The 12824-nt window shown below is 30.1% G+C and overlaps 2 protein-coding genes across 3 annotated transcripts in view; one reads left to right on the top strand and one right to left on the bottom strand.

Moving 5' to 3' along the window:
• Positions 1–66: 66 nt before the first annotated feature.
• Positions 67–948, top strand: LOC135842576 (small ribosomal subunit protein uS12). The gene is made up of 4 exons (XM_065360097.1): positions 67–223; positions 305–464; positions 554–738; positions 817–948. The coding sequence occupies exons 1-4, from the start codon at positions 220–222 to the stop codon at positions 897–899; spliced, it is 432 nt and encodes a 143-aa protein (XP_065216169.1). The 5' UTR covers positions 67–219; the 3' UTR covers positions 900–948.
• Positions 949–4386: 3438 nt separating this feature from the next.
• The window catches only part of Regnase-1 (Regnase 1), a 38886-nt gene continuing 30448 nt past the window's right edge, over positions 4387–12824 (bottom strand). For both annotated transcript variants that reach the window (XM_065364181.1, XM_065364182.1), the window contains exons 2-7: positions 10317–10661; positions 10070–10227; positions 9852–9991; positions 9512–9746; positions 6051–6286; positions 4387–5958 (exon numbers count right to left, since the gene is read on the bottom strand). In XM_065364181.1, the coding sequence (XP_065220253.1) occupies positions 5072–5958; positions 6051–6286; positions 9512–9746; positions 9852–9991; positions 10070–10227; positions 10317–10661 (2001 nt within the window). In that variant the 3' untranslated portion in view covers positions 4387–5071. The remainder of the gene's footprint in view (positions 5959–6050; positions 6287–9511; positions 9747–9851; positions 9992–10069; positions 10228–10316; positions 10662–12824) is intronic.

Raw genomic sequence — 12824 nt, 5'->3', positions numbered from 1 at the left:
GCAAACCAGCCAATCACGTTCGATTACCGAAAAAAAACACCACTAGCGAACCTAGTGAGTAAAATGGTACTAAATGATACTATCAGAAATCACCACCTCCAAAAGCCAAAAAAAACCTAATCAACTTTTCAATTTTTTCTTGACGCGTGTTTTCTTCACTTTTTCACTCAGAGTGGTCGATTTTCTACGTAATTTTGGCACAAATTACGACTTTTCATCATGGGTAAGTATCAATTCAACTAAACCTATAACTAGTAATACTCCTCAGTGATATTTCACCTTCGATAATTTTGTAATTTGACAGGAAAACCGAAGGGAATCCGTACCGCTCGTAAACACGTAAACCACCGCAGAGAACAACGTTGGGCTGACAAAGATTACAAAAAAGCTCACTTAGGAACTCGTTGGAAAGCTAATCCTTTCGGTGGAGCTTCTCACGCTAAAGGAATCGTTTTAGAAAAAGTGTAAGTCACGTTTCAAATCATAACTAATCTATACTCAATAACGTAGACTCGGATCATCGTAATGAGCTCGTTTCTCTTCTGTATTTCAGCGGTGTCGAAGCTAAACAGCCTAATTCTGCTATTCGTAAATGTGTCAGAGTCCAGTTAATCAAAAATGGTAAAAAGATCACCGCTTTCGTACCTCGTGACGGTTGTTTAAATTACATCGAAGAAAACGACGAAGTATTAGTAGCTGGTTTCGGACGTAAAGGTCACGCCGTCGGTGATATTCCAGGTCAGTAGAAGAATCTCTTTCATCAATTAATTCGTTGGAAGATAGTTTTCTATTCATTTTTTGTATTTGTTTGGGCAGGTGTACGTTTCAAAGTTGTCAAGGTAGCCAACGTATCTTTACTAGCTTTGTATAAAGAAAAGAAGGAAAGACCTAGATCGTAACGTATTGTACGTTTTTATATATATTAAATAAAATGTTTTTATAAACGTATCGTCGTCTCGTAATTTAATTATTAGAATACAAACGAAGTAACCGATACAAACAGCAGATCTCCTTTATTGTTAAAAATCGTGTTATGAACACATCCATCATCTTTTGGAAAAAATTAAAGTATAAAAAAATGTCAATACAACGTATTATAATATCAATTGTGTACGTAATTATGTATAACATACAATAGAATTCTGAATGCATTATTTTCATAATGCTTCTAAAATGAAAACAAACATTAATTAATTCGTAACATCGAATACAATAATAACACGTAGGAAAACAAAATACTAGCAATTTTAACAGCGATAATATTCTCTAAAACAACGATGGATTTCTAAAAAAGCTCTTAATTTCAGCTTTTCAACTTCGTTGGGTAAAATTTTAATTTCATGGGAATTTCAATTTACGAAAATCATTTGAAGGCTCAAAACGGTTCGAAGCCATTCTCAATCGATTCAGATGGTCGCAAATGGGGCACAATACTCATCAAATTTCAGCTTTCGTAGGTCATTTTGGTAAAATCTTGATATTTTCCTTTTTTTTTTTTTTTTTAGACCAAATTTGATTTCCAAAAATTCACCTTGGTACCTGAAATTTTGGCATGTGATCTGTTTCTAGATCCTATTAACATTCAGCTTTGTTCCGTTAAAAAAATTTCTCTCCGGTGGGGGGGGGGGGGAATGCTTCCCTTGTATTCAGAAAAAGTAAGCTCCTTTGGGGAAAAATCACCTAATCTCATCGATGCTTAAAAATTAAGAAATTCAAGATTGACCAAAAAAATGCAGAGGAGAAAAACATTTCAACCCCAATTTGACCGTTTGAAGGGGGGGGGGGATAAAAAGCTCCAAAATTTCGGTTAAAATGTGAAAAAAATTGTAAAATATCAAGTGACGTATCGTTTCATATGTTTTCAAAACCGTTGAATACGAATATCAACTCATTTTTTTGATTAGACCCCCCCCCAACGCCATCTTTGGTCAACTAAATATCTTAAAAATTGATAAAACCGTCTTAAAATAAAATTTTAAAAATCGATTCTTCTGAAAAAATTATTTTTTTTACGATTTGAATTTCAAGTTAATTCTGATTGAAAATAATAATTTGAAATAAAATTTATCAAAATTTTCGTCGAGTTTTAAAAAAAATCAAAAAATTGTTATTTTTTTCGTTTTGAATTATTTCAAGTTAACTTGATAATTTAAAATAAAATTATTCAACAAAATTTTCATAAAATTTGTAAAAAAAACAATATGAAAAAATAACAAAAAAAAGTCTCAAATTGAATAAAAAAACTGATTTTTTTCAAAAAAAAATTTTTTTACACTTTAAATTCAAGTTAATTTTTGGTAAAAATGATGATTTGAAATGAAACTTATCAAAATTTTCATCAAATTGGAAACCAAAATTAAGAAGTAACAATTAAAAGTCTTAAAATAAATCAAAAAATACTGATTTTTTCAAAAAAACAATTCTTTACATTTTAAATGCAAGTCAATTCTGGTTAAAAATGATAATTTGAAATGAAATTTATCAGAATTTTCGTTGACTTGGTAAAAAAAAATAATAATAATAAGAGTACCAAAATCTAAAAAAGTCTTGAAAAAAAATCAAAAAAATTGTTGTTTTTTATGTTTTGAATTATTTCAAGTTAATTTTTGTTAAATATGATCATTTGAAATAATATCTATCGAAATTTTCATCAAATTAGTGGAAAAAAAACTGAAAAAGTAACAATAAAAGTCTTAAATTAAATCAAAATACTGATTTTTTTCAAAAAAATGATTCTTTACATTAATTTAAATGCAAGTCAACTCTGGTTAAAAATGATAATTTGAAATAAAATTTATCAGAATTTTCGTTGACTTGGTAAAAAAAAATAATTATGAAAGAGTACCAATATCTAAAAGTCTTGAAAAAAAATCAAAAAATTGTTGTTTTTTACGTTTTGAATTATTTCAAGTTAATTTTTGTTAAAAATGATCATTCGAAGTACAATTTATCAAAATTTTCATAAAATTAGTTTTAAAAAAATTAAAAAGTAAAAAAAAAGGTTCAAAATTAAATCAAAATACTGATTTTTTTAAAAGTAATTTTTTACATTTTTGAATTTGAGTCAATTTCAGGTAAAAATGATAATTTGAAATGAAATCTATCAAAATATTTATCAAATTAGTAAAAAAAAAAAAACTGAAAAAGTAACTATAAAAGTCTTAAATTGAATCGAAATACTGATTTTTTTCAAAAAAAATTTTTTTTTACATTTTAAATTCAAGTTAATTTTAGTTTAAAATGATAATTTTAAATAAAATCTATCATAATATTCTCGTTGAATTGGTAAAAAATAAAAATAAAATATGAAAAAGTACCTAACAAGAAGCAAGTCTTGAATTAAATCAAAAAACTGATTTTTTTCAACAAAAAAAATTTTTTACAGTTTGAGTTCAAGTCAATTTTAGTTGAAAATGATCATTTGAAATGAAATTTATTTACCAAAATTTTCGTTAAATGAGTGAAAAAAAAATAAAAATGAAAAAGTAACAATAAAAGTCATGAATAAAATTTTTAAAAATGATTTTTTCAAAAAAATTGAATTTTCTCAATTTTTGGATATTTCAAGTTAATTTTAGTTGAAATGACATTTAATTTAAAATTAAATCAATTAAAATTGATAAAAAAGAAAGAAAAAACCAGCAATGAAAGTCTTATAAATAATTTCTAAAAATTCGTTTTTCTGAAAGAGTCGTTCGCGAATGATTTTTTTTCAAAATGATTCAATTCGTTTCGTTCACAAGGTATAATTCAGTGTTTGAACATAAATAATTTCTCGAATGATTGTAAAAGTTTCGATTTTTGAAATGTTAATTGTTATTCTGTAAAAGTTGTTCACGAATTCAGTTCGTTCAGGGAACGTTTGATTCGTTTTGTATTGATAAAATTAATTTCCTAGGTGAGTTCGAAAGTCTGATTTTTTTGTTATTTTGAAATAGTCGTTCGTGAATGATGCTTTTCATGAGTTTTCAAAAATGATTCAATTCGTTCGCGAACGTCTGATTCAGTTACTGAAAATGAATTTCTAATTTCTGTGTAATTATTCTGAAAAAGTCGTTCACGAATCACTATTTTCGATATGATTCAGTTCGTTCGCGACCGTTTGATTCGTATTAATAAAAATAATTTCCTAGGTGAGTCAGGTGAGTTCAAAAGTCTGATTTTTTGTCATTTTGAAGCAGTCGTTCGCGAATGATGCTTTTCAAAAATGATTCAATTCATTCGCGAACGTGTGATTCAGTTGCTGAAAATGAATTTCGAATTTCTCAGATCGTAAAATTTTAGGTCTTTGTAATTATTCTGAAAAAGTCGTTCACGAATCACTATTTTCGAAAAGATTCAGTTCGTTGTCTGGAAATTCGATTATTAGAATAGAAACGAAGTAACTGATACAAACAGCAGATCTCCTTTATTGTTAAAAATCGTGTTATGAACACATACATCATCTTTTGGAAAAAATTAAAGTATAAAAAAATGTCAATACAACGTATTATAATATCAATTGTGTACATAATATGTATAACATACAATAGAATTCCGAATACATTATTTTCATAATGCTTCTAAAAATAAAAACAAACATTAATTAATTCGTAACATCGAATACAATAATAACACGTACGAAAACAAAATACTAGCAATTTTAACAGCGATAATATTCTCTAAAAACAACGATGGATTTCTAAAAAAAAATTACCTAGTACTAAAGATGTGAATGGGACAAGGGGGAGGGGGGAGTAAACGAGGGAAAAAACGTACAGAATATCAGAATAAATACTCTTAATATATACAATTCGAACGAACGAATTATCACAATATTAGGTAAACAACAACAATAATAAAATCAAGATGTTACTAACAAAAATCGTATCACTCTTGACAAGCACCAACATTCGCTATTCTCACAATCTCAACTCTTCAAACAAAAATTCTCGCAGAGGTAACAATCAATACACGAACGTCAACGTTCAAAAAACCCTATTTCCTTTTAACTAAACTACGAATAAAAATCAGTCTAAGAAAAACCACAGTAGCGTGTCTGTTGAATAATTTCCATTTAGCCCAACACTTGTCATGGCTTCGATGAAAACATGGATAATATAGCTGCGCAGATTTTCTGAGGATTGGTTTCATTGGGATAATATCGCATCGCAGCGTCGACCTGTTCTTCGGGAAATATAGACGCGAGATGGTAATGTAACTTGCGTCTGGTTTCTTCGATATTCGACGTCATAGGAGGCCCCGAATAATTATGCTGCTGGGCCGGAGCTGGCCACAGAGCTGCGTTCAGTCCAGGAACATGCAGATTGAGCTGCGGATCGGAACTGCTACCGTGAGTACATTCGTTGGCTACGGTATAAGGAGGATTAGCCGGCGGAGCTGAAGATATTCTGGTAACGTTCGAATGTGCGCTCAGATAATTAGCGTCTTGATAGCTGTAGTGTCTGGATACGGGTAAGTGTTGGCTTTCCGGTGACGTCAGGTGTCTTCGTAATTGATATATTCTAGGATCGCAAGTAGGATTAATGGAAAGTTCGCGTTGCAGTTTACGATGTAAATTGACCGACGAGTCGGTCTCAACCGGGGATCGATTCGCAGACATGTAAGATTGGCCGACTCCGACTTCCGGCTGGTTTATCTGCGGTGGTACAGGGCCTCCCATTGGATACATCATCCGGTAGTTGTACGATTGCTGGGCATGGGCTCCGATTGGTACATGAGTGGCTGAAGTGGATACCGGACATGATCTAGGCAAACAGCACGACTCTGGACCCGATGGAGTGTCTAGCTTTGGAATGTTTTTCGTATCTGGATCGATTTTACAATTGAAAGTGGTCGATTTCGTTCGTATCAGGGGTTGCTTTCGAGCCGATGGTATTTGACCGAGGTGAGGTTGCGGATCGTCGGACATTGACGATTGTAAAGGCAAACTTAACGATTTACCTTTCAGTTTTTTGGCTGCAAAAATACAAAATAAAAACAGAGTGAAATTTTTTTCGCATTTTATCGATGAAGTAGGTATTTTTTGTGTAAGAGAAGGGCTAATTTACCCGAATTAGGATCCATATTTCTAGCTAGTAACTGCTTCTGATGGTTTTCCAGCAGTCTATCGGTAATGGATTTTTGTGGTCCGAGGCCTCGTTCTGGATGGTTATACTTGCACTTGTTACCGTAAGTGCATTTTTTACCATAAGGACACGTTTCACCTTTGCGGAATGTAGGCATTTTCAGGAAATTATCCAGTGTAGGGCCGGATCTTCCTAATGGATCGTCAGGAGGCATAAATCTGCAAAAAAAAAAATGATAAAAAATTAATCAGTGCCTAACTTATTATGAAATGAATTTTGTAAAGAGAGAGAGAGAGAGAGAGCGAGAGAGGGAGTGCAAGAATTTCAATTGCAAAAGGATCAAAGCAAACATTTAAAAACTTGAAAAAATTACGGTGTGGCTCGTGGACACTTTTTTTATTCCTTTTATTCGGTCTAGTAAGCAGACCTTCCTTTTTGGCGCCCTCACCCCCTCACAGCGCTTCTCAAGCATAGTTATTGCTCAAAATCCCACCCCCCCTCAAAAAAAACATGAAATATTAGGGAATCATTATGGTTTGTGGTCTTTGAGGGTGCCATTTTGATTTTCAATTATTTAATTCATTTTTTGGATAAGACACCTTCACAGTTCACATCTTGCTTTTTGCCAAATGAATCTCACTTTTTTCAAAATTATCAAAATGGATTCTCTCAAAAAATTGAAGGAGTCCAACCCCCCCCCTCTCCAAAAAATCCCAAAGATCTCGCATTATTGGCAGGAATTGTCAAAAAGTGCCAAAAACAGAAAAAAGTCTTGTTTTTTTCTAAAATGGTCAATTTCTTTCTTCCTGCTTTTTGTAAAAGTTGTCGAAGTCTTGCATTTTGCAAATTTACTGTCAAAAATGCTCGCTTTTTTGCGAAATTTCCAAAAATTGTTAAGAAGCCTTAAATTGTCAGGGAAGTAAAAGTCTCTTTTTTCTCAAAAATTACTAAAAGATGACGAACTTTTGTTTTTTTGCAAAAAATCCCCCTTGTTTAAACGTGAAATTGTTTTTAAAATTAAGTCCCCCCTTTTGATAAGAAATCATCAAAAGTTTAGTTTTTTCCCAGAAATTGCAAAATTTTTACCCAGATGCCCAAAATTGCCAAAAGATCTTGAATTCTAGATTTCTTCCATCAAAAAGTTGAAAATTCAATTTTTTGCGGGAAAAGTTGCAAAAAAAATTACTGGTATTGTACCCTTAAATTACTGGTCATTTACCCAAAAATACGGGTAATTTACCCCAAAAAATAATGGTAATTAATTTTTCACCAAAATTACTGGTAATTTTAATTTACCTAAAAATTACAGGTAATTTTAATTTACCTAAAAATTACTGGTAATTTAAATTTACCCAAAATTACTGGTAATTCAAATTTATTCAGAAATTACAGGTAATTTACCTGAAAATTACAGGTAATTTACCGAAAAATTACTGGTAATTTACCAAGAAATTCTGGTAATTTACCAAAAAATGTTTGATAATTTATCTGAAAATTACAGGTAATTTACCAAAAAATTACAGGTAATTTACCGAAAAATTACTGGTGATTTACCAAAAAATTTCTGGTAATTTACCAAAAAATTTCTGATAATTTATCTGAAAATTACAGGTAATTTACCAAAAAATTAAATAATGGTAATTAACTCAAAAATTGCTAGTCAAGTCGTAACTTACCCAAAAATTACAGGTGGTTTACCAGAAAATTACGGGTAATTTACCCGAAAATTACAGGTAATTTATCCAAAAATTACAGGTAATTTACCCAAAAATTACAGGTAATTTACCCAAAAATTACAGGTAATTTACCCAAAAATTACAGGTAATTTACCCAAAAATTACAGGTAATTTACCCAAAAATTACAGGTAATTTACCCAAAAATTACAGGTAATTTACCCAAAAATTACAGGTAATTTACCCAAAAATTACTGGTAATTTACCCAAAAATTACTGGTAATTTACCAAAAAATTACTTGTAATTTACCAAAAAATTGCTGATATTTATCCAAAAATTACAGGTAATTTACCAAAAAATTAATCAAATTAATGGTAATTAACTCAAAAATTACTGGTCAACTCGTAATTTACCCAAAAATGACAGGTGATTTACTTGAAAATTAATTTTCTTGAAAATTAGAGGTAATTTACCCGAAAATTAGAGCTAATTTACCAAAAAATTAAATAATGGTAATTAACTCAAAAATTGTTAGTCAAGTCGTAATTTACCCAAAAATTACAGGTAATTTACCCAGAAGGCCAAAAATGACAGGTGATTTACTTGAAAATTACAGGTAATTTACCCAACAATTACGGGTAATTTACCAAAAAATTGCTGATAATTCATCTGAAAATTACTCGTAATTTATTCAAAAATGACAGAAAATGACCAGTAAATTATTAATAAGTACTACGTTTAAGTGAATCAATTGTAATTTTTGGGTAAATTGAAATTATTGGTATTTTTTGGGTAAATCAAAATTACCGGTAATCTTTGGGTAAATTTAAATTACCAGTTATTTTTGAAATCATTTAAATTACCAGTAATTTTTGGGGAAATTTAAATTACCTATCTTATCTGTAATTTTTGGGTAAATTTAAATTACTGGTAGTTTTGGATTATGGGTTAATTTAAATTACCAGCAATTTTTTTGGAAGGTAAATTTTCACTACCAACAATTTTTGGGTTAATTTATAATTGCCAGTAATTTATGAGTAAATAGTAAATTACCACTAATTTTTGGGCAAATTACCCATAATTTTTGAGTAAATCACCCTAATTTTTGAGTAAATTACCCGTTACCAGTAATTTTGGGTGAATTACCTGTAATTTTTGAGTGAATTACAGGTAGTTTTTGAGTAAATTTAAATGATCAATAATTGGGGGGGGGGGGAATTTAAATTATCAGTAATTTTGAGAATAAATTGCCATTATTTTTTGTGGTAAATTACCAGTAAGTTTTGGTAAATTACCGTTTACCAGTAATTTTTGGTGTACCTAAATTGCAAATAATGTTTCATGTTTTGGTAAATTACTAGTAATTCAGGTAAAAATGACCAATCTTGGTACCTAAATCACCACTAATCTTGGTAAATTACCAGTAATTATGGCAAATACAACATACAACTAATTTTTGGTAAGTTACCAGTAATCTTTGAGAAATTCAGTAATTTTTGAGAAATTACCAACAATTTTTGGTAAACTACCGGTAGTTTCGGCTTTGGGTAAATTACAGCAGATTTTTTAAACCGTATTTCCGGATTTTTACGAGTCATTTCAAGTGATAGTAAAGTAAATCAAAGTTGAGCTTTCTCAGTGGACCAAACAAAATATACATCAAGATAGACATTATGCAAATAAGGTCGAAATGAATGAAAGTTTTCGACGACACCTAATTTTGGATTAAACAGGTGCAGGAGACGAAGTGCTGAAAATCTCTGCTCACCTATCATTGACAAACGAATACATGAGTATTCTTTCTTCGATGACTTTTCGAAATTCGGGACATTCTTGAATCAAATCTCTATAATTATCGTTGGAAACGACGATTCCATCATTATCAGCGGCCAGTTTCAAAATATATCTGTCGTCGTAACAGACCATTCTCTTGCCTCGTATTTCCCTCGACGGAGTAAACACCAGCAGTCTTTCTCTTTCGAGTTCGTTTAAAATTTCTTGATCTAGGAAGGTAAGACCGAAATTAATACAGAATACAAAAGTCGTCAGAATTAATTATTTGGTTTGAAAATCAATTGATTAGCTGGTAAGGGGGATTCATGCCTCACCTATGACGAGATTATCAGCTCGAGGGGCTTCTTTTCTCCATTTTGGTACAAATACGGTTATTTCGTTATGTCCTCTGGATCGGAACCAGTCTACACAGATTTTAATACCTCTACACGAGAATACCTCTTTATTTCCATGACTGTAACAACACAAAAAAATAGTGATGAATAAATTTTTATAAAAAAATATTATGTTTATCGATAATTTTAAAAATTACCTCATCGCAACATTGCTACCATCGATGACAATAGGTCTCAATTTATTCCCATCTGCGCACTGTTGGTCGATGACAGCGAAATCTTCGACACTGTCGAAACTATCTCCGTCATTTTTCAATTTTGAAGACTGCTGATGAGCTCCCAATTTAATTAATTCCTGTACACAAAAACGCGCGAATTCGATTTAATACAGAATTTCTATAAAATTTAGTATGTACTAGAAACTATAGAAAAAACGAAGCTTACCGCTAAGAGTTCATTTTGTTCAGGATTAGGACCTAATTTTTGCAAAGCTGCTTGGACTAATCTCTCAGTGTATCCTAGTTTGAGAGCGAATTCGACCTTAGACTGGTAGACGGAGTCGCCGGCAGGCTGAGGAGACGTGACGTATTCGGAAAACTCTTGACCCAAGGTATCGGAAACTGTTCGGCTGACGTCATCGTGACCGTGAGTCTGTTCTTCGCTACCGTCATAGTCTGAATCGTAACTCGAGTCTTCTCCGGTCGCTGATGATGAGTAACTGGTCCCAGGACCGCCAAATTTCGACTTTTTCTCGGATTCGAATTCGTCGCATAGTGAGTTTATGTAATTCTGCGGACAGAATAAAAAAAAATTCAACGTTAATAAGGTTCAATGTAACTAAAAATGTTTGAAAACAAAATACATGTACTTATTTCAAAATCGTAAAAATCATTGCTTTAGCTCCTAATAATGTGGATTTTGAGTCTGATGAAGCTTCTGATCTCTTAAAAGTAGAACAAAAATCGAAATTACTAGATTTTCAGAAAAGGAACCTGTTTCAAGGAGCAAGTCGTCTGCCTTACTTTACAAAAAAGTAGAATTTTTCATTCTAAAAATAGCTTTTATATAATTTCCCCTTTTCAACTTCGTTGGGTAAAATTTTATGGGAATTTCAATTTTCAAAAATCTTCTGGAGGCTAGAGAATTTTTCCAAATGGTTCGAAGCCATTCCCAATCGATTCAGATGGTCGAAAATGGGGCAAAATACTCATCAAATTTCAGCTTTCGTAGGTCAATTTGGTAAAATTTTGATCTTTTCCCATTTTTTGGACCAAATTTGATTTCTAAACATTCATCGAAAATCGAAAAATTCTCTTTGGCACCTGAAATTTTGGCAGGTGATTTGTTTTTAGATCCTATCAACATTCAGCTTTGTTCCGTTCAAAACAATTCTCTCTCGGGGGGGGGGGGTGCTTCCCTTGTATTCAGAAAAAGTAAGATCCTTTGGGGGAAAAATCACATAATCTCATCAATGCTTAAAAATTAAGAAATTCAAGATTGACCAAAAAATGCAGAGGAGAAAAACATTTCAACCCCAATTTGACCATTTGAAAGGGTGGAAGGGGGGATAAGAAGCTCCAAAATTTCGGTTAAAATGTTAAAAAAATTGTAAAATATCAAGTGACGTATCGTTTCATATATTTTCAACACCGCTGAATACGAATATCAACTCATTTTTTCGATTAGACCCCCCCAACGCCATCTTTGGTCAACTAAATGTCTTGAAAATTGATAAAACCGTCCTAAAATAAAATTGAAAAATAGATTTTTCTGAAAAAATTATTTTTTTTATGATTTGAATTTCAAGTTAATTCTGATTGAAAATAATAATTTGAAATAAAATTTATCAAAATTTTCGTTGAATTGAAAAAAAATAATAAAAAATTAAAAAGTACCAGTAAAAGTCTTGAAAAAAAAAATTAAAAAATTGTTGTTTTTTACGTTTTAAATTATTTCAAGTTGATTTTTGTTAAAATTGATAATTTGAAATAAAATTATTCATCAAAATTATTATAAAATTAGTAAAAAAAAAAACAATTAAAAAAAATAACAAAAAAAAGTCTTAAATTGAATTTAAAAAACTTATTTTTTTCAAAAAAAAATATTTTTACATTTTAAATTCAAGTTAATTTTAGGTAAAAATGATGATTTGAAATGAAACTTATCGAATGGTAAAAAAAAATTAAAAAGTAACAATAAAAGTCTCAAATTAAATCACAAAATACTGATTTTTCAAAAAAATAATTTTTTACATTTTAAATTCAAGTTAATTTTGGTTAAAAGTGATAATTTGAAATAAAATTTATCAGAATTTTCTTTGAATTGGTAAAAAAAATAAAAAATGAAAAAGTACCACAAAGTCTTACACTAAATCAAAAAACTGATTTTTTTCAAAAAAAAAAAATTTTACATTTTGAATTCAAGTTAATTTTAGTTGAAAATGATCATTTGAAATAAAATTTACCAAAATTTTCGTTAAATGAGTAAAAAAAAATAAAAATGAAAAAGTAACAATAAAAGTCTTGAATAAAATCAAAAAAAAAAATGATTTTTTCGAAAAAAATTGAATTTTTTCAAGTTTTGAATCTCAAGTTAATTTTAGTGGAAAATAATAATTTAAAATTAAATCTATCAAAATTGATAAAAAAAAAAAGAAAGAAAAAACCAGCAACGAAAGTCATAAATAAATTCAAAAAATTAATTTCTTTTATGTTTCAATTTTTTTTTATATTGTTTAAACAGTCACAAGGTATTAAATACATAAGTGGCTTGGTATCATTTCAATTTTATAAAATAATCGTTTACATTTATAAATTGTTTCTGTTTGGATATATTGATGAATAATTTCTTGAGTGAGCATGAAAGATTCGATTTTCATCGTCATTCTGAAAGAGTCGTTCGCGAATGATTTTTTCAAAATGATTCAATTCGTTCACAAGGTATGATTCAGTG

This window comes from Planococcus citri, chromosome 4 (genome assembly GCF_950023065.1).
Source record: "Planococcus citri chromosome 4, ihPlaCitr1.1, whole genome shotgun sequence".
Lineage (NCBI taxonomy): Eukaryota > Metazoa > Arthropoda > Insecta > Hemiptera > Pseudococcidae > Planococcus > Planococcus citri.
This window is presented reverse-complemented; position numbering and strand designations above follow the sequence as displayed.

What these genes read in the sequence shown, in the direction of transcription:
- LOC135842576 (XM_065360097.1), top strand. An exon ending in GGAATCGTTTTAGAAAAAGT is followed by an intron (nt 465 to 553) that starts GTAAGTCACGTT and finishes TCTGTATTTCAG; the next exon opens with CGGTGTCGAAGCTAAACAGC. An exon ending in CGCCGTCGGTGATATTCCAG is followed by an intron (nt 739 to 816) that starts GTCAGTAGAAGA and finishes TTGTTTGGGCAG; the next exon opens with GTGTACGTTTCAAAGTTGTC.